Raw genomic sequence first — 27,443 nt, forward strand, 5'->3', positions numbered from 1 at the left:
CCGCTGCTCTATGCATTACATCGAGTTGTTTTGAAGGTTATACGTGTTGATCCATTTATTTCGTTCGTTCGTTTTGACTTTGGAAGAGTATGGGTGGAAAATTATTGAATACGAATTGTTAGTTAACTTATTATAAAAATGAAATTGTTTTGCAAAGATAGGTATACAATACAAATGCCGAAGGAGTGTAACATTGTTAGCCGCTAAGGATTAATGGTTAAAACTGTAACAAAATTTAAGGTAGGTGTTCATGGCCCGGTTGATTCGAACATAACCTTAAGCCTCTAGTCATATCTATTAATAGAGTAACACGATTAGGCCCTACCTATGTTGTTTCAAAATGTAAATTAGAATCTAGTCTTTTAAAGACATATAGGGGTAAGTAATTTTAAATTGCTAATGTTCTAATTGGATCTTATTGTTAATGTTATAAATAACAAGTTAACTTAATAGATTTGCTAGGTATACTAAGCAGGTAACTATATTGGATTAGATACAATGTAGGCTATATAGGGAACTTGTGACATATTGAACATATGCTTAGGGTAATTCTCTACTATTAGAGTATCAACTTAAGTTATTTGGATGATTACTGTAGCCACTTCGCAATATATGTTATTTTTTCCAAAAGTAAAATGCGTTAAAAGTTGTTTATAAACAAAACGGAAAACAAATGGTAGCCTATCTTATGTAAGTTACAGGCCTACCCGGCAAATCACGAATTTGATGTTATTAACATATTCTGCTCATCCTCCTCAAAGATAGACTTTAATAAGCAGCCTACACTATTCATCGCTATTATCGAAAAAAATGGTTCAATTGTTTTTTATCCGAATGATAATTCAATGTTTACAATTTAATTAAATTATCAGATTTCAACTCCTTAGTTATAGGCCTAGAAATTTTAATGTAAACAATAAACAACAAGAAGTAACTAATATTATGAAACTTTGAAAATGGCAATGAATACCTGAAAAATATGTAAGATATTTCTAACAAGTGACGAGATTTTTTAAGAAGCTTCAACATATGGGTTTGGCTCCTGGTAACACATGGGCAGAAATCTTTCCTTCATTTCACAAAAGCAGTTACTTATTGATATCAACGCTGGTCAAGTTGTAATTTGTAAAGGTTTCTTTGATATCTTAAGTCTAGGCCATAGTTGGTTTTGTTGTTTTCTAATGTTATTGTAAAATTTGTGTATTTTAAAAATTGTAGTCTACGAGATTCTTCTTGTTACAGTAATTTATTGTATGCGGTTTTTACATACATTGAAGTTGGATAATATATCGAACTGTTCCATAATAGCAATCGATTAACGAATGTAGGCCGCTTACTAAAGTCTCCCCCTCCTGAATAAAAATATATATGGTTTTAGGGGGTATATTCATAAATAGTTTTTAATGTTGCGTTTGTGTGCTATATGCCTTGATATCTGTTTACTTCAATGTTATCTGTGGCCGGGACTGATAGCGTATCTGTTATCTAAGCGCTCCGTGGCCGTGGTCCAGTGCTTCAAAAGATATTGTGTACTGTACTTCGGATTGAGTGAGTGCTTGTCAATTCATGGATCAACCATCCATTAGTTCGACGAATCGTAGTGAATTGTATGTGTCGGAGTGTTTTGTCGGGCATGTTAGGGGTTTACATTTTGACCGTAATGAGATTATTTCCTTTTAATGGTAAATGTTCTCTATTACTGTCCATTTATAATATTAATATAGGGTTTTACATGTTTTATTATGTTTTTTTACAATTACATAAACTTTTTTGCAGTACCTACTTTTTAATTTATATTTTCTGATCAGCCCCTCTATAATTGGATATTTTACTATGTCGAGAGATGATTTTTTTTTAGTTCTACAACTTCATTACTTTCATAACTACCCAAATTTTTTGAAAATTCAAAAATGTTAAAAAAATACTTGTAAAAAACTAGTCTGAAGTAATTAAATGCACTGAAAGTAACGCCTCTGGCCATCAGCACGGGCTACTTACTTCAGAATATTGGTGCTGACCACTCTGATGGCGATGAACGAAAAAACATCCCTCGGAAAGTACCAATCGAAAAAATATAAAACTCCAAAATGCTGATCACTAATCTTGAGAGCTAAAAATATTGAAACTCATCTAACTGTATTATTCTCCCTAGCAGGGCAATTGCTAACAATGGAAGTGCACAAAGAATTTTGGATGATGTTTGCTTTAGCCATGTTACCTAAAATGATACAAAACCATAATTAACTCGGCTACTTTTTAAAATGTATACTTTCAGGTACTTTGGAATTGTCTGGAGGCCATTATTTTTTTAGTGATTTTTCCTTATTGGGGACCAAAATAAATTGCAGCATTAAAATAACAGACTTTATTTAACCTATTTTGAAATTTACATTTTTACGACAAACGGTTTTTGTATTCTGCCTCCCAAAAGGAATTGATGTTGGCGAGAATTGAGTTGAATGCATTGCCACACTGCTACTCCCTATCGCCAAATGTATTCTGCCAATACAAAAATTTCCTCTTCAGTTCGAGGTAAATCCCAGAGGCGAAGATAGTCTAATTATTCATGATAAAATTATAAATAAATCAAGCACATAACAATCAATGAAAACAAAAAACTAAAAGAACAGCATTTAATCATTTGAATGTAACAGGTTATTTGTGTATCTAGGCCTATTTGGAGGCAATTTGGTGACAGGAAGTATGATGCATCGGGTATTTTTTTATTCATTAAAAAATAAGGAAAGTACTAGTAACATAATGAGGCTTATTTTGGTGCCCGATAAGGAAAAACACTTCACAAATTTGGCCTCCATATAATAACCAAAGTACCTACTTTCATTTCAAAAAAGAATTTTTAGGTGGTCGCAAATTGCACAAAAGTTATTAAAGTGTTTTAATTGTAGGTTATATCTTTATTAGTCCATCAGTCTAGGGGACCAGGAGGAATCAGAGTTTTGAGGTGGGAGAGGATAACAAACTAAGGAGGGGTAGATTTACAGGAAGTGGATATCAAGGTTATCAAATTTCACGTGAGAATTTGAGCTGGAAGAATTGGTCTGCTAACTGTATTTAAAGTAAATTTAAGAGTTTTTCCATACTTTTTCTGTTTTACATAACTTTCATTACAGTTTCTATCTCCATAGTGAAGTTTATTCATCGTTTTTTACCTCCATGGTGAAGATTATTCATTGTTTTTCCTTATTTCAGTTCTCTTGGTTGTTGCACAACTTCTTTGGGCATCTCAACATTGCTTTTCCTGATTTGTTCGATTTGGTTGCATAAGTCATTTACAGAGTTATGTTTTGATATACCTATGTTTTTCTGCATATTCCATCTAAAAGTTAGTGTTGTGAGTGCACTTTAAAATGTATTATTTATTATTGTGTTAGAATGCACAGAAAAGTAGTTTGTGTTGTTTTCTCTTACTTCGTAATATGAATTTAAACTCTCTGTGTACTTCTTTCTCTTGAAAAAAACATCAAATATTGTGTAGTGGCTAAAGTAAACCTTTACCAGAATTTTAAGTTCCATTGCATAGTAAAAGAAAACAACATCTCTTCTGTCCATTATGACACAATAATAGTATTCATTAAAGTGCACTCACCACTCAAACTTGTATTTAATATGCAGAAAAAAAGTCTCACTAATAATACAGGATACAACTACTCTATTGCCCGCATGGATCTGCTGGTTAATTTTCTTAGTCTTGGATCTTTGGCTTCAAGAGACAACAGGCAGATGCAGTCTTCCTAAAAAAAATTATAACTGGTGATGTTGACTGGCCCTGACCTTTTGGCTAAAATAATAATCCTTGACGATGCTCCATAGAACTGGAAATGATATAAATAAATCAATTTTTTTCTCGATAGTTTAAAGTCCATTAAGCTTTTATTTTTTAAAGTAATAATTGTTTGATGTTAATTTATGTTGACAAATATGTAGTTGAGAAAATTGTATCAAATTAAAATAAGTTTAAACAAATTTAAATATTTTTTGCACGTGATTACTTTATTCTATTTTTTTCCTCTATCAAAATTGTATGTGGGTTTAGAAAATGCTAATATAAATAATGATACTACTATTTGAAGTAGAACTACCTTTCCCTTGTGTTGCAATAGTTTGAAGTTATTTGTGCTCGGAACTGTAACTGTTTGCCAGTGAACACTGTAAACTGAGGTTTAGAATGGTGAAATCGTTCACAAATAGTGACCTGTTTGTTAAATAGTGATTTGTAGTTGAGTTATTGAGCCTATACAACTTAATTTTAATCATCAGTGCCATTAGGGTAAGGAATTTTGTTAGAGAAATGAAACCGTATTAGCATAAATCTCACTATAAAATTAATATAGTTGAAGCTGCTGTTTTCTTGTGTATTTAGTACCATTTAGTACATTTAAAATCAGTGAACAAACTTAAGAATGTAAAAAGATACTTCTATAAATTTGTAGTTTTAACCAGTCACTACAAATAAATTATTTTAAAATATCCTGTTTTGTACCAATAAGAGTCAATAGCCATCGTTATATTTTGCAATAATTAAATATTTACGCACAAACAGGGTTGCTGTTTTTATGTTTCATTGAAATTTTGATTTTTTCCACTATTCACCAAATTTTGATTCCACCCTTTTTCTTTTATGTTCCTTATATTAAAGTATCCAATAACAGTAGTATTTATTTTTCACTATTCAAAAAATTAAAATCACTGTACTAAAAATTTAATTATCGAATCTGCATAAAAATTGAGTCGTTGATCAAGGGTTTGTAACAAAACCGTTAACGATATTCATTATTCTAAAAGATGTATTTCTCAATAGTAGTGTCTATAAAAAATAGGACATTATTTACTTTAACTTTTCTTCGTAAAATATATACAATAAAGATCAAAATCATATGTCCAATATGATTGTTGTTTTATAGGTAAAGGAAAATTGCTAATTTAGCATATGTGATTTAAGGATGTATCTATATTCTCTTAAAGTTTCTAAAATTAAGTTTGACTATTTCTTATTTTCAGAATTGAAACGCAAGAGCCTGGTTATACAATGGGTGTGTTAAAAACTGCAGCATTTATAAGTTTACCGATACTGGGAATATGTGCAACTGTGTTATATCTTTTACACAAAAAGGTAAATTAGCTCTTATTATGTACCATACTTACTACTATTAACCATAATGTATTCATTATATTGTCGTCCCAACACGATATTACATCAATGTAGAAATTATATCTCTTAAGGGGAATAACCTAAATATAGTATTTATGCCTTATTGTAACTTTTTTATGAACAACAGTTATAAAAATGGATATGTTTAGATGTATATTTCTATTCATAAAGCCACTACACCATATGATTAATCTTTTTCAAGTCAGTGGTTTTAAGTTAAGGCCGAGAAAGAATTGTGATTTTAAAATTATGACAGTTATGCCACTTTGTATTTGGGGCGATGATATGTAATGTAATTATTTTGCTATGTATTGTCTTAATATATTTAATGATGTAATAAAAAAATCTTGTGCGATGTTGAAAAACGGTCTGCTATATAATAATAAAATGATTCCCACTGCTATGGTCAAAAGTTGTTAAACTATTACAACCCCATTTGAAGATTGTTTTCTCTTAAATTCTTCAAAGGGAGTAATCCAAAGAAACACGACTGATTCTGACAAAGGCATTCATGTCTATAACCTAAGTAATAAGTACCTCTCAGATCAATGACATATTTTTTTCTGAACTGTTTATTGTTAATCATGTAAAGGTAAGGATCCTTTTCCTAAGCATGCCAAACAGCAAAACCCACACTTCACAAAAAAGTATAATGGCAAATTTACTGAATTGGAATGAGTATCCCAATATAAGAGCTATTCTGCTCATGTTGATTATGTGTACTGCCAGTAATGCTGGCTGTTTGCAGACAAGAGTTCACCATTTTACTGTAGCAGTTGGGTTAACGGAATATGGGACTTTAACCACACCATAATTCTTCCCACTGCACTAGACCCTTAGTCTTGTGGGATTACCTCCCCGAAGCAACTAGTACTCCTCTACAAACTGACCATGTGAACCGCAATCAACCAAACAAAGTAGTCACTAATAATCAAAGCAAATATAAGAATTTCATTTAAAGATGCCGCTGTAAACACCACAAGAGAACTTGATCCAGATTTTCAACTGCATGCAATGACAGAAAAATGCATTTCCTTAGAGGAGGCATTGATGAAGTTGGAAAACAAAACTAACAGTGATTATCACACACAGATTTTAAAAACAAACAACTGAATAAATTTAAGACGGAAAATCTAAATCTCCTGGGAGTGATTGAGACACTTGAAAACAGATAAAAAAATGTTAGAAGAAAAGATAACTAAATTGGAATCAAGTCACCAGAAATGCTTAAATTGCTACCCCTCCTTTAAAAAACTGTCCTAAATGGACAGTACTTTCACATTCATCTAAAGACAGTTCCAGAAAACTTAATACATTTGAAATTCCATGTAAAAAACCGGCTCAATGAACTTATCTCTGATAGAAATGATGAAAAAAAAAAAAAAAAAACTCTCAAGGAGGACTAATCACTACCAACTATAAATTTTTAAACACAAATTTCAGCAAGAAAAATAACAACAAGCCTAAACATCAAACTAAAGCTGTACGTACAGACAGAGAGTTTAATTACAGCTCTAAGCTTATTATTCTGGCAGACAGTCAGTGGTAAGCAGCTGGGCCATATCATTGAACAGAAAACCTCAGTAGATGTTTGCTCTTTCATTAGGCCGGGAGCACATTTTGATGGAGTCACGGAAGAACTTAAACAACATACAAAAAAACCTCACAAACAAGGACCACCTGCTGATTATTGCGGGGCACCAATAATATGCAGGGCTCCGGCACAGAGAGACTTACTAATGATATAAATAATGTACTGGAAACTTTCGAACACATGAATCTAATCTTAGGTACCCAATACCAATGCGGTATGATCGGCCAGAATTTGGACCTCGAAATAGTAGCAGTAAACACAAAAATTGAAACAATGGGCAGTGAGTTATCCAAACATTAAACTGCTTCCACTCCATCTTCTTCCAAGGCAAGTCTACACATCTCACGGTCTTCACTTTAACAAAAAGGGAAAGTCAGAAAATAGCTGAAATGGTTAATAAATTTAATGCAAATCAAAGGACCTCACCAAAAACCCAGCCGATGCAACAAAAGTTCCGTCCAATATGATCCAACATCGCAATGGTGGCGGGATCATAGTTGTGGAAGAAGAGATGAGTAAAGTTATAGAACGGTATAATAATGATCCTACTGTAGGTCTAGCACACACAGTTTCCCCGTGATTTTCAAATGTCTGCAGGTGTGGCTGTTGTGTTTCTGAAAGGAAATTCGGTCGCCCTCAGATGTCTGACCTCATTTTTCAAAATCTAGCATATCAGCAAGTCAATGAAGGGCTTTCAGTGTATAGTTTTGGTGACAAAAGAGATGTACTATGGCAAGAGCCGACCAATGAAGAATATGATACAGCTTTTCAACAACTAAAAATAGATTTTCAAACTAGAGGCTTAAAAGTGCTGATATGCTCTGCCATGGGTTGCGTTAGGGATTTGATCCAGCCACAGCACTTTGTTGATAGAATAAGCGAGTTTCAGAAGGCAACAGGGAGCTACAGTCTATATAGTATCCTATAACCAAGAAGTGAAACGTAAACAGTGGCGTGGGATTGTCACATGAGGAGTTCGTGAAGACGTTACGACAACTGATTGCTGACCGAATGGAACGAGAAGCAGAGTTCAGCGCGCTGAAGAGAACAAGGCTGAGGAGCCGATCAGCAATTCCTGACATCAACTCTGCCCAGGCCCTCAGGATCCAGCAATGAATTCCACTCCCCCTGCTTTGGTCCCTGAGTGTTCCTTGGTATCCGAGTGCTTTTTGGTCTCTGAGTGTTCTCAAGCTATTGGTGCCTTTTTAAGTGAGAAAAGGTCAGTCTAGTGTTGGAAGTTGCGGAGGGTGATTGTAAAGTGAATGGTTCCCTGATAGGAACAAGATGTCATGTTTCCATGTATGATGTTTTTTTACAAGTGTTAAGCCCAACAGTGATGTCACAGGTCTGAGTTATGGTTTCTCCAGGTACAAACTTCCAACACAAATTAAAGTAGGAGTTAAATTCAGACTTTCAGGTCTTGTATTTGAATATACAAGGTTTGAAAGGTAAATCCTTAGCCCTAGAAAGTCTATTACCAAATAATAATAAAAATACGTTTTATCTGTATTTCAGAGCACTGGCTAAATGAGAACGAATCAGAATTTTCTTTTCCCACAGGCTTTTACTGCGCAGCGGTATACAGCCCCGAGTGGTACAAAGAAGGGGCGGTAACACTTATTTTTTTTGCCCGTAACGATACTAACACCAAAAAACTTGACACTAGTGCACTGTGTGAAAGAACTAAATTTTGAAGTGAGTCCCGCAGTAATTAATGAAGATTTAAAAGTTATTATTGCATCATTATACCATTCAACATCAGGAAAATCATACAAATTTCTAGAATATATACAAAAATTTCTTAACTTTTTATTTATCCTGGCCTTCCTATACAGTTATTATAGGAGGAGACCTGAAACTCGGCCTTTGATTGGTCACAACTAATAAGCCTACAGCTAAACAATTTCAGAATATCTTAAGGCAATTCAATTTTTATTGTGTAAATAAAATTGCCCACTAGGGGTAAAAAATTTGTTTAGATAACATATCTATAAATGCTAACTTAAACAATAGAGTAGAATGTGAGCTTTTTAACTGTCCCTTTTCAGACCATGACGGTTTGATAATATAGTGTGCCCATTAAAACCAGGAATAACTCCAGGCCTGGAGCAAACCAACTAATGCTGGTTTAACCCCACAGTTGTTCTTACGGACAAAAGTGTCCAGTTGCTCGAGGAACACTTAGCCACATACGATTGGGAGCTATATATCTCAGTAATAACTTAAATGCTTGTCAAACTTTAAAGTGTTTTTTGAAATCTTTTTAGACAGTTTAAAATAGTAGCCTTAAATAAAAAACAGTAAAAACAAAGAAATACAAAAAATCAAAATAAACATCAGTGGTACACGGAGGTGAACTGGTTTTCGATGAAAAATAAACTGTTATTCTATAACAGCCTTTTAAAAATAGTCTTAGTCCTAATGATGATTTGGTAAACCAAATGGGAAAAATCTTAAATACCAATATCGAAGCAGCTCTTAAGAATGCAAAAATTTAGCATCGAAATTGCTCAGTATATTGAAAATAGTAGCAACAAGTGCAAAAGCTGCCTGGAATTTGATTAAACAGAATAACAATTCAACTCCCAGTCATTCCAAGTCTAATCTCTCACCAGATGATATTTTAATAACTTTTTTATTGAATCTGTTATGGTAATTCAGAGAAAAACTTGTTAAGACTCCCGTGACATTCGATGATCTTCTAAGTAGGAAACAAATAAGTAAAAGCTAACTTTAATTGGAACTATATTAAAAAAAAAACCCCCCCAAAAAGATATTATAAAAAAGCAGCAAAAAGACTTTAACAACTCCAACAGTAAAGACATCTATAACCTTTCTAACAGCGTTTTAAAAAAGATAATTCAGACAGTTTCCGTTCCTCTAGCATTTCTGCATAAACAAATTATTGGAAGAAGGTGTATTTCCTTACCAGCTCAAAATATCTCGGATATGTCCAATATACAAAAAAGGGCCAGTAAGTACACCACAAAGTTACCGCCCTGTATCAAATTTCTACCAATAATATCCAAAATTGTTGAAATAATAGTATATGACCAGCTTAGTATGCATCTTGAAGTAAAATAACTACCTTAATGTAACACAATTCGGTTTTAGAAGGGGGATGTCAACTGTAGATGCAATAGATAAATTAGGTTACAAGAAGCCCTTTTCAGGCATTTGAAAACAACAAGGCCTATGCTCAGGCCACACTCTGTGACCTGAGCAAGGCCTTTGATTGTGTCAATCATGACTACCTCTTAAATAAACTTAAGTTTTATGGTGTTGAAAACTCCCCCTTTAAGTTTTTTTGAATCATACTTACAAAATAGAAGTCAAAAAAGTTCTAATTGATGGTATTTGGTCCCAAGAACTAAAGTCAACTTCGGTTGTACCTCAGGGATCAGTCCTAGGACCTCTCCTCTTTTTAATATCAATAAATGACCTCCCCTGATTTTATAAAAGCCAGAACTATATTATATGCTGACGACACAACTCTGGTGAAATTCCACTGCAGACATTAATGCTTTGGAAGAAATTAACTGGAATAAACGCTCTTCATGGATGCCAACCTCACATGGTTCAATGCCAATGGATTTCTTCTAAATCAAGATAAAAAAAAACCCAAAAAAATTTATATTTAGTTTAAAAAATAATATCCTTGAGAATCCTGATTACCTTTAATGCAGTCAAGTTTTTTGGGAGTGTTTATTGATAACCATTTAACATGGAGCCAACACATTGACTCGATTAATCCAAGACTAAATAGATTCATTTATCTCTTGAGGAGTCTCACTAATAAAATCCCGGAATCGTATAATCAGAACAGCATATTTTGCATATTTTCTGTCAATAATGCGTTTATGGGCTCATACTCTGGGGAAATTGTAGCAGAATTAGGAGAAATATTAATACTCCAAAAAAGAGCCCTTAAGGGCTTTAACAAATTCACAAGAATATGAACATTGTCAACCCTTATTTATTAAATGAAAATACAAACAGTAATTAAATCTCTATATTTTTGGACTTAACCCTATATGCAAATTAAAAATAAAAGTAGTTATAAATATAATTATGATATTCATAACTATAATACAAGGTATAAGGATAGAGCCCTCATAGCGTTTTCTAGACTGAGTAAATGCCAAAGTAGCCATACCATTATATCTATGAAAAATTTACAATAAATTAAAGGTACTTATGGATAAATATCCAATCCTGCAATTTAAAAACAAGTTTTATAACTGGCTATATAGAACATCCCTTTATAAAACTAGATGACTTTTTTGTCATTGATCCAATAGACTTTTAGAACTTTGCACGAGGCCTGTTACAAATCACCATTTTTGTTAATCATGTTTTGCTGGTCTTTGCTTGAAGGATGTATACTTAGCTGATGCGGAGAGAGGCAGTTGTTGACGGAGTATTTGATGGGTACTGTTTGGTATTTATTATTTGGATAGTATCAGTTAAATGGTGAGGTTTTATTATATTAAAATCATTATGTTGATTTATGCAGGGAATTTTATGATTTGGATTTTCACAAGGTGTAATCTTACATTGTATTTAGTTATGTAAATATTTTTAGGTTGTAGTTAACATATAATATTTGTAAATCCTTTTTAATATTGTGTTTGATTGATTATAAAATACTGATTGACCATGTTTGAATATGTGATGGACTCATGACTAAGCTTACTTAGCAGCTAAATGACATTGTCAATGATCTTTTGTGATTCTTTTGGATGGCAAATAAATATTATTATTATTATTATTATTATTCAAATATGGATACGATGAAGCACAATGACATTCATCGTTGTAAACAAACTTTTTCAATCCATAATTCAAGCTTCAATATTCTTGTTCATGTGAGAGATATTGTGGTTTTCCATAATTTCTTGCTATTGGTATGAAAACATGCATAAAAACTCGTCATTAATGTATACCTTAATAGTGATTTTGATGTTATTTGAATATGATAAGAATTGTAAAAAATCATGGCAGTTTTTCATGGATTTTCGCCATAAGGCCTCAAATTTTGAAAACTGATTCTTAGCAAGCATCTAATAAGTATCTGAATATAAATAAAATCAGTAAAATCTATTTTTGTATATATGTTACACTACAAAACATTCTTGAGACATACGTGTGGCATCAGCGGTTAATGGCAGGCTCCTAAGTATCTGGCAACAGTCTGCACAGGAACTGGAAGAAATTAATTATTGTCAAAAATATAGTGACAAAAGATTTATTTTTGCCAAAATGTAAATATCAAGAGTATGATGGCAGAGCAACCATGGCACATATGTGTGAATACTGGGTTGAAGAAGAATCCAAGAAAAACAAAAAGAAGTATTTGCAATATATTGCCTACGACTTGAACTTAGTGGTAAATAGTAACATGATAGGTATTCCTGAAAACAAAATCTTTTTGAGTAGTTGCACAACTGTATGTCTTTTCAGCCAAAACAAAGTGGTAGGTATTCTTATATGGATGTAATGAAAGTCCTTCCAAACTATTCTGTTGTCAAACAAACCCAAAAAAAGAACTGAAGCAATAGGCCAGACAGCTTAAAAATAAATTTTGATTCATTTTTAAATTAATGTTAAGATAGACATTATTAAAGCAATAAAAGTTGTATGGATACATTTGAAAAGCAATTACTATGATTTGTTGTAGGCTAGAAAGAGTGTTAAAGAAATTTATAAAGTAACAACTTTGTAGAAATGTTTACAGTAAAGTTATTACTCGATTTGGAGACATTATTGTAAAGAAATAAAGTAAAAACGCATTTTTACAAACAGCCTAGATGAGAGGTTAACAAATAATAAAAACACTTCAAAGTATCTGTTTTTATGCAACAGTAATCTGTTGTTATTCAGTCGATAATCACACAACTTGTATGAATTAATAACACAAATTAGCTATTGGACATTCCATTAGTGTTGAGCAAATAGATCATCCACAGCCACAAGAAATCGACCTCTGTTCCTGCAGTGTCAGAATAAGTTTTTGATTTTTATTATATAGTAAGAATAATTTTATGTTCAATTTGTACAGAAACAGATTAAGTACATATTTTTAATATAAACAATAATATGTATATATACATATTATATATATATGTGTGTGTGATCATGTTACTTGATGAACGTATTATTGTATCAAACTATGCATTTATCCTATGTTAGCGTACTGTTCCAAGTGTATGAACCGTACTATAGTTGTAGTATATAAAGCAGGATATTGTCTACATTTCAATGTCTACTTAATTTTTTAGGAAGAAGACGATTTACATGAGACTCTTCAAGATGTGAAAACTTCAAGGGTGAAACTCATTGAAATGAAAATTCCTAACTCAGTAGTTGGTGTTGTTATCGGGAGAGGAGGAAGCAACATCAAGGATATCCAGCAGAAAACAGAAACGAGAATTAATTTTAAAGAGGAAGGTATGTAATTTTGGTTAAACAATTAATACAAATTTAATAGGGGGACAAACCTTAGTATTTTTTTTTTATTTATTTTTTTTTTTTGACTTTAGGTTTTATTAAATTGAAAATAGTCATAATATATCATGTTAACAAACAAAAATAAAAAGTAATTCCACATTATGGTGCTTATTTTATTGGAAAATAAAATATTCTGGGCAAAGTATTAGTTTTGCTCAATAGGAGACCATCTCCAGCAAACTTCATACTAATTTCACTTCCCTGTCTATAAATTTGCATACACCCATTTCAAAGAATACAAGTATCTTTTGGTCTTTTCATTTCTTTGATTTTTTTGTTCTTTCACAGTTATTGCTTTGTCCAGTCACATAATCTTTACTGTCTTGTTGATGTTTTAATGAGGTAATAATTAAAGTAAGAAAATATTATGGTTTGTAGGATATAAAACTGGGTAGTGTCAATATTTCCATAAATTTAAATGTTTACAAGTCTGTACAGCTATTTCATTCTCAAGATCCCATGTATTTTATTTCTTGTAATTATTTTAAAATTTGTAAAACGGATGATGTAAAAAATACTTTACAGTAATTTCGTTTTTACACCAAACAATCTGAAACTTAAAACAAAAATTAATGATATAACTCTCATTTTGGAAAGGTTTTATATTTTTAAGAATTTAAAAACAAGCATGCATAAGGGATTGGTCATGTGAGAAACATTCACCTGCCACTTCTAGGTTTATTAATGTAAGGAAATTATAGGCAAGCTTGGAAATAAAAACGTAATTTATTTGATTATTCTGTAGAAAAGATAGTTCGTGTTATCAGAGTACTGCACATCATTCTCATGGTGTATTGATGAGCCTATTTAAAAAGTTAAAATATATTCAAGTTAACTGTTGAATTTTGAAAAAAATATAATTTAAATTTGTTAAACTTGAACAATGGTTTGAAATTGAAGCACTTGAATCTGTTCTTAGTTATGAGTTGATTAATTGAATTGAGTTATGCCATGAAAGTGGTATTTCAAAAACGTTTTATAGCTTTCAGTCTAGAATGCTATGATCAATGCAGAAATAGTTTAAATTAAAGTTAAAGATAAAGGCTTAAAATTGTTTTTCTTAAGCTGTAGTCTCTACAGTCACAACAGTGACACTTACTAATACCTTCATTGGCGATTTGCTCTTACTAAATCCAAACTCGTTTACAGAAAGTAGTTTGTGTAATTCATGTAAGTAATGAATTTTTTGATTTTTTTTTTTTTTTCAAATTAGTAAAACCTAGTAATTGTCTACAAATGATATTCTATACTTGTACAGACATGTGTTTAGAGCATCCCATACAAAATTAATCAGTTGTTGGTTGGTCATCTATCTCAATCTCCCATCTAAACCACGCACCCAGCACTGTTGCCAGTTTTACATGTAAGGGAAAATACTGATCTGTCTTTCCCAGACAATATGTTGCAGCCAAGTCATAGCTGGAACATATATCATCAGACTATTTTTGTGCGAGTAACACTAACATTGGTTTATTGTTTTCTCTCTCCTAGATGACAATGAAGAGTACCGAACATGCTATATCAGAGGCACGGCAGAATCTGCTCAGATGGCTGAAAGCATGTTACATGAAATAATTACAACGCAACCCCTCATTATAGTGTATGAAACTTGGGTTCCAGAGGTGAGTAAAATATGTGACATACACTCAATGCCAGAGGACTGTGTAATAATTAAGACTAGACCATTTTACTTTCCACTCATGGTGATATTAATTTGCTACGTGCTTTGTTTAAGTTACCTATTTATACAATTTATTAACTGACAGTACAGTAGTTTTTATATTGGATATATGAAGCCATAATAAAACCAATGGTCACATATACTGCTCTAGTGTGGTGTCCGATAGTAGAACTAAAAACAGCTGCCAAGAGGCTTTTACGGTTAGCTTGTGTTAGTACCACCAGGCCAAGAGCTCCTGTCAACTTTGGCTTTTGAAGCGGTTCTGGGATATACACCTCTGGGACAGGAGGTGAAGAAGACAGCTGGATTAAGTGCAATAAAGCTTCTGAGTAAAAAGGGGGTTAATCCTACTTTCTCCGAAGGATACATGGTAATAATGCAAGAATTCTCTGAGGCTGAAATTATAACCTACATATCAGAGATTATAGTTAATAAATACTCCTTTGACAAATCATATCTTGTCCCTAATGAAGATATAAATGGAGTAATAATGAGGCCTACCCTACTAAAGGCATCCTGAAGTATTACACAGATGGATCACACCTAGACTCAAGGGCAGGATTTTTGTATGTATGGGCCAGGAGCAAATTTTGCAGTACCACTGGGAAAACAGCCACAGTCTTCCAAATGGAAGTCATGGCAATAGAATAATGTGCCTGAAAGCTCATACAAATGATGCCATAAGGAGTAGAATACTTAATACTTTCAGATGGTTAGGCAGCATTAAAGGCACTTGACGTCCTGCTCTTTTAATTCAAAAACAGTATGAAAAAGTAAGATGTACTAGGGGAACTGACAAAGAGGAGCAAAGTACTCGGTTGGGTGCCAGGCCACGAAGAGGGCATTGATATGATAAAGCATATACCCTCGTTAAAATATTTACAGAAACCCTTCTGGTAGGGCCAGAGCCAGTCTGTGGAGTAGTTTTCTCCCATAGCATAGCTCTTTTAAAAGATTGGGAAAAGAGGATTAGATCCCTCTGATTAGATACACCTGGAGAAAGGCCTCTGGACTTAAACAATCTAAAATGTTTATCTCCTCTTATGCAAAAGTAGTCAGCTCTCCTTGAATGAAGGAGGATATACGACGGGTATTAGAGATGTTGACAGGACATGGCCCTCTTAGGAAACATCTGATGAAGGTGGGTCAAAGCCAGACTGATGAATGCAGACTTTGCTGAGAAGCAGAAGAATCAGCACAACATATGTAGCTAAACTGTCCTATCATGTGTAAAATTAGGAAACAATTCCTAGGGGCGTATCTTCTCAGCCGTAAGGATATCGGAGAATAGGAGCTCTCAGATTTTGAGGGCCTAAACTTTAAGTAAGGGAGAGGCAAAGGTCATTTGATGCCTATGTGTGGAGGCTTATCTCTTTTCCTCTAGGCAAAAAGAAACAGTAGAGAAACTTACCTATTGCTTATATTAACCCATTGCGGATCGTGAAAAACGGCGCGCGCGGGGGCCTTAGAGTACGAATTAATCCGTATTACAACGCAGCACCCGCAGTGTTTGCACGCCTACCTGCCTGCTTAGCGCGCTCGCTAATTAGGCCAGCGTATATAATTATACATGTTTTGTTTGTTTATGTTGTTATTTATGTTATATAAACATTATACAGATCATATTAGACAAGTATATTATACTAGAACAAATGTAAAAATACAGGTACGTAACATTTTTACTTACGTTTTTTTGCGTGTTGTAGCTGCTTGATGTAGGACGGATCAAATGTTTTACATAATAAAAAAATGTTGTAATAATACTGTCACTTCAAGAAACAACTAATCTAATATTTACAAAATATTTACACTGTATTGAGACTGTCTTTTGTCTTAGTAGTGGATTTTAGTGTGATAGCCCGCTCGTCACTGTCAACATTAGTATCCGCGTAATTATGAAAACGTGGACAAATACGCGTGATAGAACCGTCTCCATCCTCAATAACACTATCGATATCACTTTCATCACTTCCACTTTCTAATAATAGTCTATCTAATTCAGATGATCGTAAATTATCACCCATTTTATTTACGTACACGCACACGAGGCAAAGGAAAATCGAACGCCACGACTGTACGACTCAGACAAACAATTTGTCGCAAATAAAAACGTTATTGACCGATAACGAGGGGAGTATTTGTGGACAGGTACCAGAGATAAGATAGGAAGCCAGTCCAGGAAAACGGACTATAAATAATCTCCGAGACTTATAACAGCGATAAGCGTTCAAAACAAATGAGTCATCCGTACCACGTCATCCGCGTGAGGGTCACGTCATTGTGCTTTTGGTCCACGCCTCGCTCCGCGTCACCCTCACGTCGTTGATCCGCAATGGGTTAAGGGGATTTACATTTTACATTGTTAGCAACATGCACTGAGAAAATAGAATAGATTATCTAAATTCGTGTTCCATGCAAGACCCATCCTTCCCAGGTAAGCTGGCCATTAAACGATTCATAACTATACTTAATGTACAAGTCAAATATAAATTTTAAACAGAATCCAACTGTTAAAATGTAGTAACATACAAATACAATACCTTTACAATTGAATAACATAAAATTTGAAACAATTCATGAAAATAAATCCTAGTAAACATAGAAACATCAATCAAATAAAAAGTTAACAAAATAGAACTATTTAAATTTTAACCAGTAGCTGGTAAGCTCAACAAAATTACGCACTGATTCATAAGCAAGAAGCCACTACCATTGTAGGTGGACGCTGGACACGTTATATAATTATCCCAGGACTATCTGATGGCATCGATCTGAATTACCAAGGCGCTTTAGCACCCTCTTGTTTGCCAGCTCACTGACCTCATATCCATCAACCATTACTTCAAATCAATCCCTGATAGCAGAGATCCGTAGTCAACTGCTTATACCCCATTATTAGCAGCTCCAAAGGCCCTGTAATAATTCTCTTATAGAATGGCCATATCCCTTTCGCACTCATTCACCAACATAAGGCTCATCCGAAATGGATCCTCCACCCCAGGGACGATCCTACTTGAGGAACTCACTGCACCCCTGTTCTTCAGACAGAATGGACTTAACAGTTCAATACAGCATAGTAGCCACCCCTAAACCCATCACTGTTATGCATACAAATTTAAAATATGAGATCCATTCTGGGGGCTCTGTGCCCAGACGACCTCAAAAATCAAACCACCAATCAACAAATCGAGTAAATTTTCTGCCTTCATAAAATTATTGGAAACTCTAATTTAGCAAACCACATCACTCAACTTTCCTCAGATCGTAGTTAGTAGTGAGTGTATCTAAATTACATCTAAGTGGTAAGCGGGGTCGTAAAGAAGAGCCTTCCTGCATCCTGAGGTTATAAGCAGGTCTGACACTGTAGCACCAGCCATATGCACTTGAAAACTCTTGCAGCAGCTGGCTATACTACTGAGGGAATGTCTACCAACCACCATTTTTTAACTATTTTTTAACTTGACCTCCTTATTAATCTAAATGAGGGAACTCTTAGCCACCTTATCACCCCTCAGGAGAAAATTAAGCCTGATGAGAATAAATATCCTCTGGGCGAAGTTCTGCCACGGCACTAAGAGACATCTGTCAAGCTTACAGATGTCAATAATCATTTATGCAGAGTCCTGCTCAGGTGTCTTGTTAATCTTGAACTCCATAAGCACACCAAGATTACAGTACTTCTCACCCTCTCTCAGGCACACCACTGATTTTATACTCAGTTGACAGGATTCTTTGTCTGACCGTGCAGTCAAAGTTAAGTTTAGGACACTTTCTTGCGTTAAACTTCAATCTAGCCGAGGCTGACATGTCATTGCCAATAGCTGTTTCATATTCACCTCATCGGATGCAATTAAAGAATTGTCATCACAATACACTGTAATAGGCACATCCAAATCACAGAGTCTGTAACCACACCAAGGAGCCAAACTGGGTGCCACCCTTATTACTGGTTCCATGGCAAGGTTAAAAACAATAGGACTGATTGTTCTTCATCCCAGAAGCCAATGGAAAACGATCAGTAAGGTCATTAAACGTACGCACCCTTGTTGGCTCCAACACAACTTGACCTCTCAGTTATTTGTGGCCCCACCCCGACCATAACCAAGAGCAGGTCCCATGCTGTCATCCAGAGCAATTTGGTGCTTCTTCTTAGAAATGAGTGTCTTAGTCCACCCCTTAACAGCTTTCTCAGTGGCATCAAATGCCACCACATCTGCATTGCTGTATAGCCAAAGAACCAGAGCCAGATTAGGGCTCTCAAAAGGAGTATACAGACTTGGGAGAAGATTATCCCCATCAAGACACTCAGCTCTGCGTAACATCTCACCTTTAGTGTCGTGCTTAGAACTCAGCTGAATCTCCCTGTCACTTCCCCTCCCATGAATCAACCGCCCCTGCCGCTGCAGGACGAACTACTCCCAACAGAATGGAATCTCGCACAACTTTATCACCAGCAGTTCTTGTCACACTCCATTGTTCCAATAACTTTAATTTCCAGGCCATGTATGCAGCTCCTTGTCGAGCCCTCTGGGCTTTGTGGGTCATAGGAATGGAAGTAACAGGATCAAGAGAACTCTACAATGTTGGAAACATCTGGGATTGTTCCAATGCTAGGTCCACCACTCCAAAATTCTGCTATGAGCTCACCAATATCTTCCACTAACTTCACCAGACCATTGATCTGGTGGTGCACAGGAACAAATGCTGCAGTCGGAAGATCACCATCCAACCCTCCAACCTCACCTCAGGTAGCAGCACAATGACAGGAGGAATCGGCACAAGGTCCATAGTGGCCTCTTCATGAGGCTGACTAAGAGCACTACTTCTCAAACAAGGGAAGCAGGTCCAATAAGAGTCGACTCGACAAAATAAGCTTGCCGGATATCAGCAACCATACTCCGCTCCAACACAAGGACCACCAGTCAGGCTCATGGGCGAAGGCATGAGCAGCAAATGAGAGCTGCTCTCACTCAATAAAGTCCTGGGACATGAATGTCAATGAGATGCTTATTGTCCTTAGCAGTCGGGAGCTGGGTCCCACACAGTCAACATTCAAACCTATAACTGCTCCCATGTGCATTCCTATAGTGCTTGGTCAGGTCATACAACAGTTAATATTCTGCCTCCCTCCCTGTACCTCTTACCAGGTACAACATAGCAATCATCACAGCAAAACGTTGTGGGAATGGAAAGGAAATAATAAATTCTGTTATCAACATCTAGTCTTTAAGAAAAATAAGTAACAATATATACAAATAATGAATATTGATTAAAAAATAAAATGTATTATACCATAACAAATCAAAGCTCATGGGGCATTCATATTGTTTGATAATTATCCACAAGATTGCAGCGCCAACTAGCAGTTTTCTGATAGTGTAAACAACTGTCACCATAAAAACTAGTATTGAACAATATATCTTGAGTGTTGTGGTAAAATGTTGATTAACACGTTAGATGCCAAGCCTAAATATTCTGTTTTAGCGTTAGAGTGCCAAAATTATCCGTGGCTAAAACTAGGAACTATTCATGTTTTTTTCTGTTAGTTGGTCACTTACCATTGTGATTTGATAATTTTTTTGTATATAACGTTTTTTACATCGTCGGTCATTCCTGGCCGACACGATCATTTACAGTTACATAGTACACTATAAAATATGCCGTCGGTCGTACATGACCGACACAATATTAGGTGTGGGATATTACGTTTTTGTGGTTTGGTAGTGCAGAATAGCTCACTGGATTGTACTGCAGCTGTAGTCAGCTGTGTATTACATCACTCTCGGACGACACCTTCACTGTACTTTCGCGCCTTTTCCTCATCAACCTGCTATTGTTTTGAAGCTTTAGCCTAGAAAGTGGAAGTGCGTTCGTAAAATGGGCGATCCTTTGCGACAATCGGAAATTGACAGAATAATTGACCTTCCCTCATCTCAAGGTGAATTTATTTGTGGGATTAAGTGAAGATGAAAAAGTGTTGAGGACATGGACTATAGTGTGGTTGACGACACGGATTCAGACCCTGACTTTTCAACCAAGTGATGGCTCGGACGAAGCTGCTGAAAATGAGTTTATGGTTGCAAACGAAGACACAGACGCCGATGTTGATAATACCATAACGACAGTTAACAGTAACTCCTGACGAAGGTGACAATTGGCATAGTTTTGAAGGTAAACAGCAGATCTTTGAGTTTAACTCTAGGCCTACATTCAAATTTATTACCACTAATGATTCAAAACCGATCGACTTCTTTGAACAGTGTCTTAATGCCGATGTCATTGATCTGATGGTCACAGAAACAAATCGGAATGCTCACGATGTAATTTCTAAATTACGATTGAGCCGTAAGAGTAGGCTTAAAGATTGGCGAGACAACCAATCCAGAAGAAATGAAAAAGTTTATAGGCCTACTTTTTGTACATGGGCCTAGTAACACTTCCCCGAATAATGTGATTATTGGTCCACAAATGCTTTATACAGCTTCTCAGGTGCCTCAAAGTAATGAGCCGAAATAGATTCCAATTAATTTTACGCTTTTGGCACTTCAATGATAACAACAATCTGCAAAGAGATGGGCGTATCGGCAAAAAATAAAACCCTTGCTTTCTATTATAAATGGTATGTTTTTTAACCTAAAAGAAGCCGAACAAGACCTTGTCATCGATGAGACAATGATACCATTCCGTGGTAGGTTACTTTTCCGCCAGTACATACCTGGCAAAGCTCATAAGTACGGTATTAAAATATTTAAACTTTGTGACAAAACTGGCTATACTTATGGTATATAAAAGTTTATATGGGGAAAGGTACCGTTGCTGCAACAGACAACTCAGTAGCTACCTCTGTAGTAATGGAGCTCATGGCAAACCATTTGAACAGTGGCCACAACCTATATGTTGACAATTATTTATACCTCTGTTCAACTAGCAAACTCTTTGTTATCGAGACAAACTCATCTTTGTGGAACCTTAAGACGAAACCGAAAGGGCATTCCAAAAGACTTGACAAAAGAAAAAATCCAGAAAGGAGAAATGATTTGTTTAGAAAATGATGAAGGGTCCTTATAACTAAGTGGCAGGATAAACGAGAAGTTTTAATGTTGTCAACTGTGCACAAACCGGAATATGTAGAAATTCCATCCAAAAACCCAGACAAGCCGTCTGTACTAAAAGCCACTTGTTGTCACAGCCTACAATAAGGCTAAAGTAGGCATAGATCTTTCTGATCAGATGTCTTCATACAGCACCGCTGTGAGAAAGACTATGAGATGGTACCACAAAGTAGGTGAAGAACTCGTTCTTGGTACTTCTGTGGTTAACAGCTGGTTGGCATACAATACATTTTTGAAAACAAAAAAACCTCCCCAATGCTAAAAAGAAGCACTTAATTTCGATTACAAAATTCAAAGAACAGCTAGCTTGCTCCTTAATGTGTTTTGCAGGAAACGCCACGCATTCCTGAAGTATCAAGGACTGGGCATCACTATCTAACATCATCTGCTATGGTTGGAGAAGGTGCAAAAAAACACAGAGTTAGGAAAGTTTTGCAAAATGTGTTATCAAAAACTGTCCGAACAGAGAGGCCCGCAGTGTAGCAAGAAATATGACAAAAGTCACTACATTTTGTAGCGTGTGTCCTGACAAACCATTTTTATGTGAAACATGTTTCAAGGACATTCACAAATGAAAAATTTACTATGTAATACAGAAATGACATTAAAATTAGATCATTCATTTGTGGTAAGTTAACAAAAACCTTATGTCACAAAGTGTTAATTATATTTGTAATTTAGGTATAAGGAAGCCAACTTTACAAGAAGCTATAAGAAAGCTTGTAGTAATGTTTCTGAATTATGTATGAATATTTTATTCCTGACAGTATAATTCTAAATAATACTGTACATTATGATATTCATGTAAGTAACCTTCTCGGTTACAGATTAATAATTAATTAACACTTTTGTGTGGTAATAATAAAACGTATATTTTATTACAGCATAATACGTATATTATTTTACAAACAACATCTTTAAATCTTAAAAAACAAGAAAAGCACCATACAAATTGCTGATTTCCTTTAAATTTTATAATGCAACACAGGGTAATAGTATTTGCTATAATCACTACTATTTTTACAATAAAATAACAAAAATTATGTTACACCAAAATTACAAAAACATCTGTCGGTCATCTTTGGCCGACGAGATGCTAAAGAAATACTCTATCTTTCGAGCCATATAACAGCACTTTATTGTAGCGTATCTGAACTGAAACAGTGTTCTGTAAATAGCCAATGTCATTCTAGGTCACGTAGTTTTGATAATTTCCGCTAGAGTGTAGTGCATTATACAGGACGGGCATAATGGTTGTCTGTTGCGTAGCAACGCTGTCGGTCAGGTATGGCCGACAGTTATCTGTACAAACATCATAGGCGTCGGTCAACTCTGACCGACTTGGCATTTAAAGTGTTAAGAAACATATAGTTTTCAAAAGTAGCCTATGTCAACTACATGCTGTAAATCAATTATTAACTTTTAATGTTATTAAAAGCCATATTATCTATTGTAATTTTAAAATGTTTGTTTCAGAAAGCAGTAGGACGTATTATTGGAAGAAATGGAGAAAATATTAGATCAATTTCAAGAGCTTCAAATACTAAAATCAACGTGGATAGTGTATCTTCTAATAAAAGAGGTAAATATAATCACTACAATAGGGGCTACGAAAGAGTGCAGTGGGCACAACATGCCACCTGGCACAGCACATTGCTGCAGACACAGACAGTTGTTATAATGTACTGTACAAATCTCAAATTAACATAGTTAATTACTTAACTGTTCCAAGGTCACGTATCAAATAAGCTCCTCCCACAACTGCACTCTCTTATGGTCCGTACTGTATGTATCTTTACATTTCACTATTTAATTCTATAATGATCCTATTTGTTTACAAGATGTTTCAATAAATCCATGCAAAGTAAAAGGCATGAGACCACTGGTGCTTATCAAAGTTATTTTAGATTTTTTTTATTCTCTTAAAGAAAGCTTCAGTTCTAAACTATTGTATTCTCAATATGTAAACATATTTTTACTTAACACTAATTTTTGTGACATCCCAGGATTTCAACTTATAATATGTCATGTAGGGGGTTACGGCTTTATCGACTGTGTGAATGTTGAATTTAGTTCCACGTCATCTTCCTCTTATTGCAGTATCTGTAATTTGACGTCTTAAAGTTGAGTCCTGAAATCTGTAGTGATGTTCATCTGAAGAGGTCCAAAAACGTCGGTGACAAAAAAGCTCAAAATGAACTCTTAATATCGTTTCGACATCAAAGACACCTAGACTACAAAATATAGTGTAATGTAGGTGAAGAGTTGTTCTCATTGTCTCATCAGGTACATAACTGAGTGCACTACGATGTTTTAGACACGATCCAAGAGAAAGGTGGAGCGGCTGAGTTTTCTACACATAACGTAGCTATGGTGGAAAGGGTTAATTCAATGTGAATGTTGATTTTACTCTAGTTCACCTTCCTCTTAGTGGAACGTCTAGAATTTCAGAATGTCACAGACTTGATTCCTAGAATCAGGAGTCATGTTTGACTAAATATATCCTAAAAAAGTCACAGCACATTGACATATCACTGGCGGCCTTCTATAAAGCCAGTCACAATAAAAATTTTTTTATGTAATCTATTAAAACATTTTTTTTTAATTTTAAATTACTTAAAAACTACATATATATATATGTTTTTGTTGATAGTATATATCTATACGAGTAATTTGGTGCAACTTTTAGGTCATTCTCTAATTTTTATGAAAAGTTATAAATTTTTAATCTAAGAGACTGCAAAATCGCCAATTTTAGCCTGGCACTTTTGACTAGTCACAAGCGGATATGATATGTGAAAAAAATTTGCAACATCTCATATTTGGTCCTGGCCCTGAAAGGGTTTAAAAGAGTTATAAGCAAATGGCTTAAAGAAAAGGCATTTTACCCTGTGAATGAATATTTGGCCTGTGATATTAGTTCCTTAAGTTTTTAATTTTATCTAGTCAAATTTTAACTGTTGTTTTATACTTTTATATTTTAAGTTTTAACCACCTGATTTACATATTTTAATGATTTATATTGTTACATTTTTCATTCAGTTTTAAGGGGAGTCGGAATGCAAAAAAAAAATTATACAATTTTTTTTTATTTTTTTATTTGATTTGTTAGTTTATTCCCTTTAAAAAAATATAACTCTCACACTTGTATCTTATTCCTAAGTTTCAAAATTAAATAAAAACTAGAGGTATGTAAGCTGTTTTTGGTCGGAACTCCGTTGCTCAAAATGTACGGTACACTAAATATCTCGGGGACGGTGACAGTAAGGGATGTCAAATAGTGAATGAGGCTAAGCCATGTGGGGAAGATGTCACAATAGAAAAGTTTGAATGTATAGGCCATATACAGAAGAGGATGGGATCAAGGCTGCGAGAGTTGAAGAGAAAGACAAAAGGGAAAAAATTAGGTGACGGTAAGGTGCTTAGGGGAAAGAAAAGACTAACAGACGCCCAAATAGACATATTACAAACATATTATGCCCTTGCAAAAAGAAGATGTGTAAAGAATGTAGAAGAAATGAAGAAAAATATTTGGGCCACCTACTTTCATAAACTCTCCACTAATGAAAATCCTCAACACGGTTTGTGTCCGAAAGGCGCAGACTCGTGGTGTGGTTATGAGAAGGCTAAGGCTCAAGGTACAGTTTATGACCACAAAGATAGCCTACCTCAAGAGATAATGTTAGAAATAAAATACATCTACAGGGCACTAACAAATTCTGAGTTGTTAAAAAAATGTTTACACGGACATACGCAGAATCCAAACGAGAGCTTCAACAATGTGTTATGGGCCAAAATTCCAAAACGGGTCTTCGTAAGGCTGGATACGTTGAAACTTGGTGTATATGATGCTGTCATTTCATTCAATGATGGAAATAGTGGCAAACTTGAAGTTTTCCAGAAGCTTGGACTAAGTTTATGTGATAGGTCAGTGAGTGCTTTGCGCGGAATTGATGAATTGCGACAGAGGAAAAGTGAGAAAGCTGCGGAAGGAATAACGAAAGAAGCCAGACAAGAAAGAAGAAAAAGAAGAATGGTTCAAAATGAAAAGGATGATGAAGCAGATGGACCCCAGTATGGCCCAGGACTTTTCTAAGGTAGGCCTAGAGCCTCATTTTGTCTTGTTTTCACAATAAATGCGATTTCCGGAAAGTTAGCCTTTTTCTCATAAAGGTACATTTTTCTCAGGAAGTATTCAAGATACAGTACTGAAATTTTTCCCACATAATCTATAGGCTATTGCCAACAATCAGACCCAATTTCATGCAATTTGCAATCTTAGTTTTGCTGCTATAAAAATTTTACCAAACGCTTAAGTGATTTTTTAAATTGATTTGGAAAAAAATTTTTTTTACTAGGAAAAACTTTTTGAAAATTATCCAAGTTGGATCTGATTACACAAAATAAGGTAATAAACAAATGTTGAAAAAATTATGACTGTAGCCTAAGTACTTTCTGAGAAAAATGTACCTTTGTTAACATGGGGAATATGGGCGTTCCGACTCCCCTTTTGTATTATGTTCTTTGTGTTTCTTGTTCAATTTGTGTTTTAGATTTTTTATCATAAAATGCTTTCATTATTTCTTAAATAATTTCCTACAACCACTCTCTATTTATACCAGATGGTAGTTTTGTAAGTTCTTATGTCTTATACAATGTTTCTGTTAGTTTTAAAATAAGTCTCTAGTTCATAAATTATTATTTGTTAAGTATTACTGCCCAATAGTTTGACGAAGTCTATTGTAACTTGTTATGTTGCTTAATGACTAATAAAGACATCTTGAATCTTGACATTATTATATTTGGCAAGGGTTTATTAATTTTTTTAAATGATCCTCCCATTGTATAATGATGCGTGTGGTAAAAAATAAAAGTATCTAGATATTGTTAAGTTGTATTGGTAATATTTTGTTCAGTTTTGTAGTATACAGAAACAATAGTATTCTATGTTCAGAGCATCCAAGTTTGTTTGTTTGCCTTAAATGTGTTCAAAGCGTCCATATTTTTTGCCTTATTCAACATTGTCATCCAGATTTGTCGATATGTAAAAATAGCATTATTCAGGTTTGTAACTGACTAAATAGTTCACTATCCCTATACCCCACATATACCTCATGTTCCTTTATCCAATATCTAAAATATGTATTGAAAAATAAATAAAACTTCCCACTAATTGAAATCACACTTTCAGGAGAAGCAAATGAGGTAAGAGTTGTGATCAAGGGCACCTCTGAGATGATTGCTGTTGCTCGCTCTCTGATACAAGAAAAAGTGGATGAAGATGTAGAAGTGAGGAGAAAGATGGAACTCTGTCAGTCCAGTAGATCTCCCAGGAACAAGCCTAAGTCAAGTGTGAATTCTTCACTAACAAACAGT

The 27,443-nt window shown here is 34.6% G+C and overlaps 1 protein-coding gene across 1 annotated transcript; it reads left to right on the forward strand.

Annotated features, from left to right (window-relative positions):
* On the forward strand, positions 1 to 27,443 carry LOC124374098 (tudor and KH domain-containing protein homolog; the record flags this gene model as incomplete). The annotated part of the gene is given in 6 exon segments (XM_046832394.1): positions 1 to 240; positions 5,020 to 5,131; positions 13,046 to 13,214; positions 14,766 to 14,896; positions 23,544 to 23,649; positions 27,259 to 27,443. Coding segments are annotated over 5 exon segments (675 nt in total), but the record flags the coding sequence as incomplete, so codon positions are not given.

Source organism: Homalodisca vitripennis, unplaced genomic scaffold (genome assembly GCF_021130785.1).
Source record: "Homalodisca vitripennis isolate AUS2020 unplaced genomic scaffold, UT_GWSS_2.1 ScUCBcl_7242;HRSCAF=14842, whole genome shotgun sequence".
In the NCBI taxonomy this organism is placed as follows: domain Eukaryota; kingdom Metazoa; phylum Arthropoda; class Insecta; order Hemiptera; family Cicadellidae; genus Homalodisca; species Homalodisca vitripennis.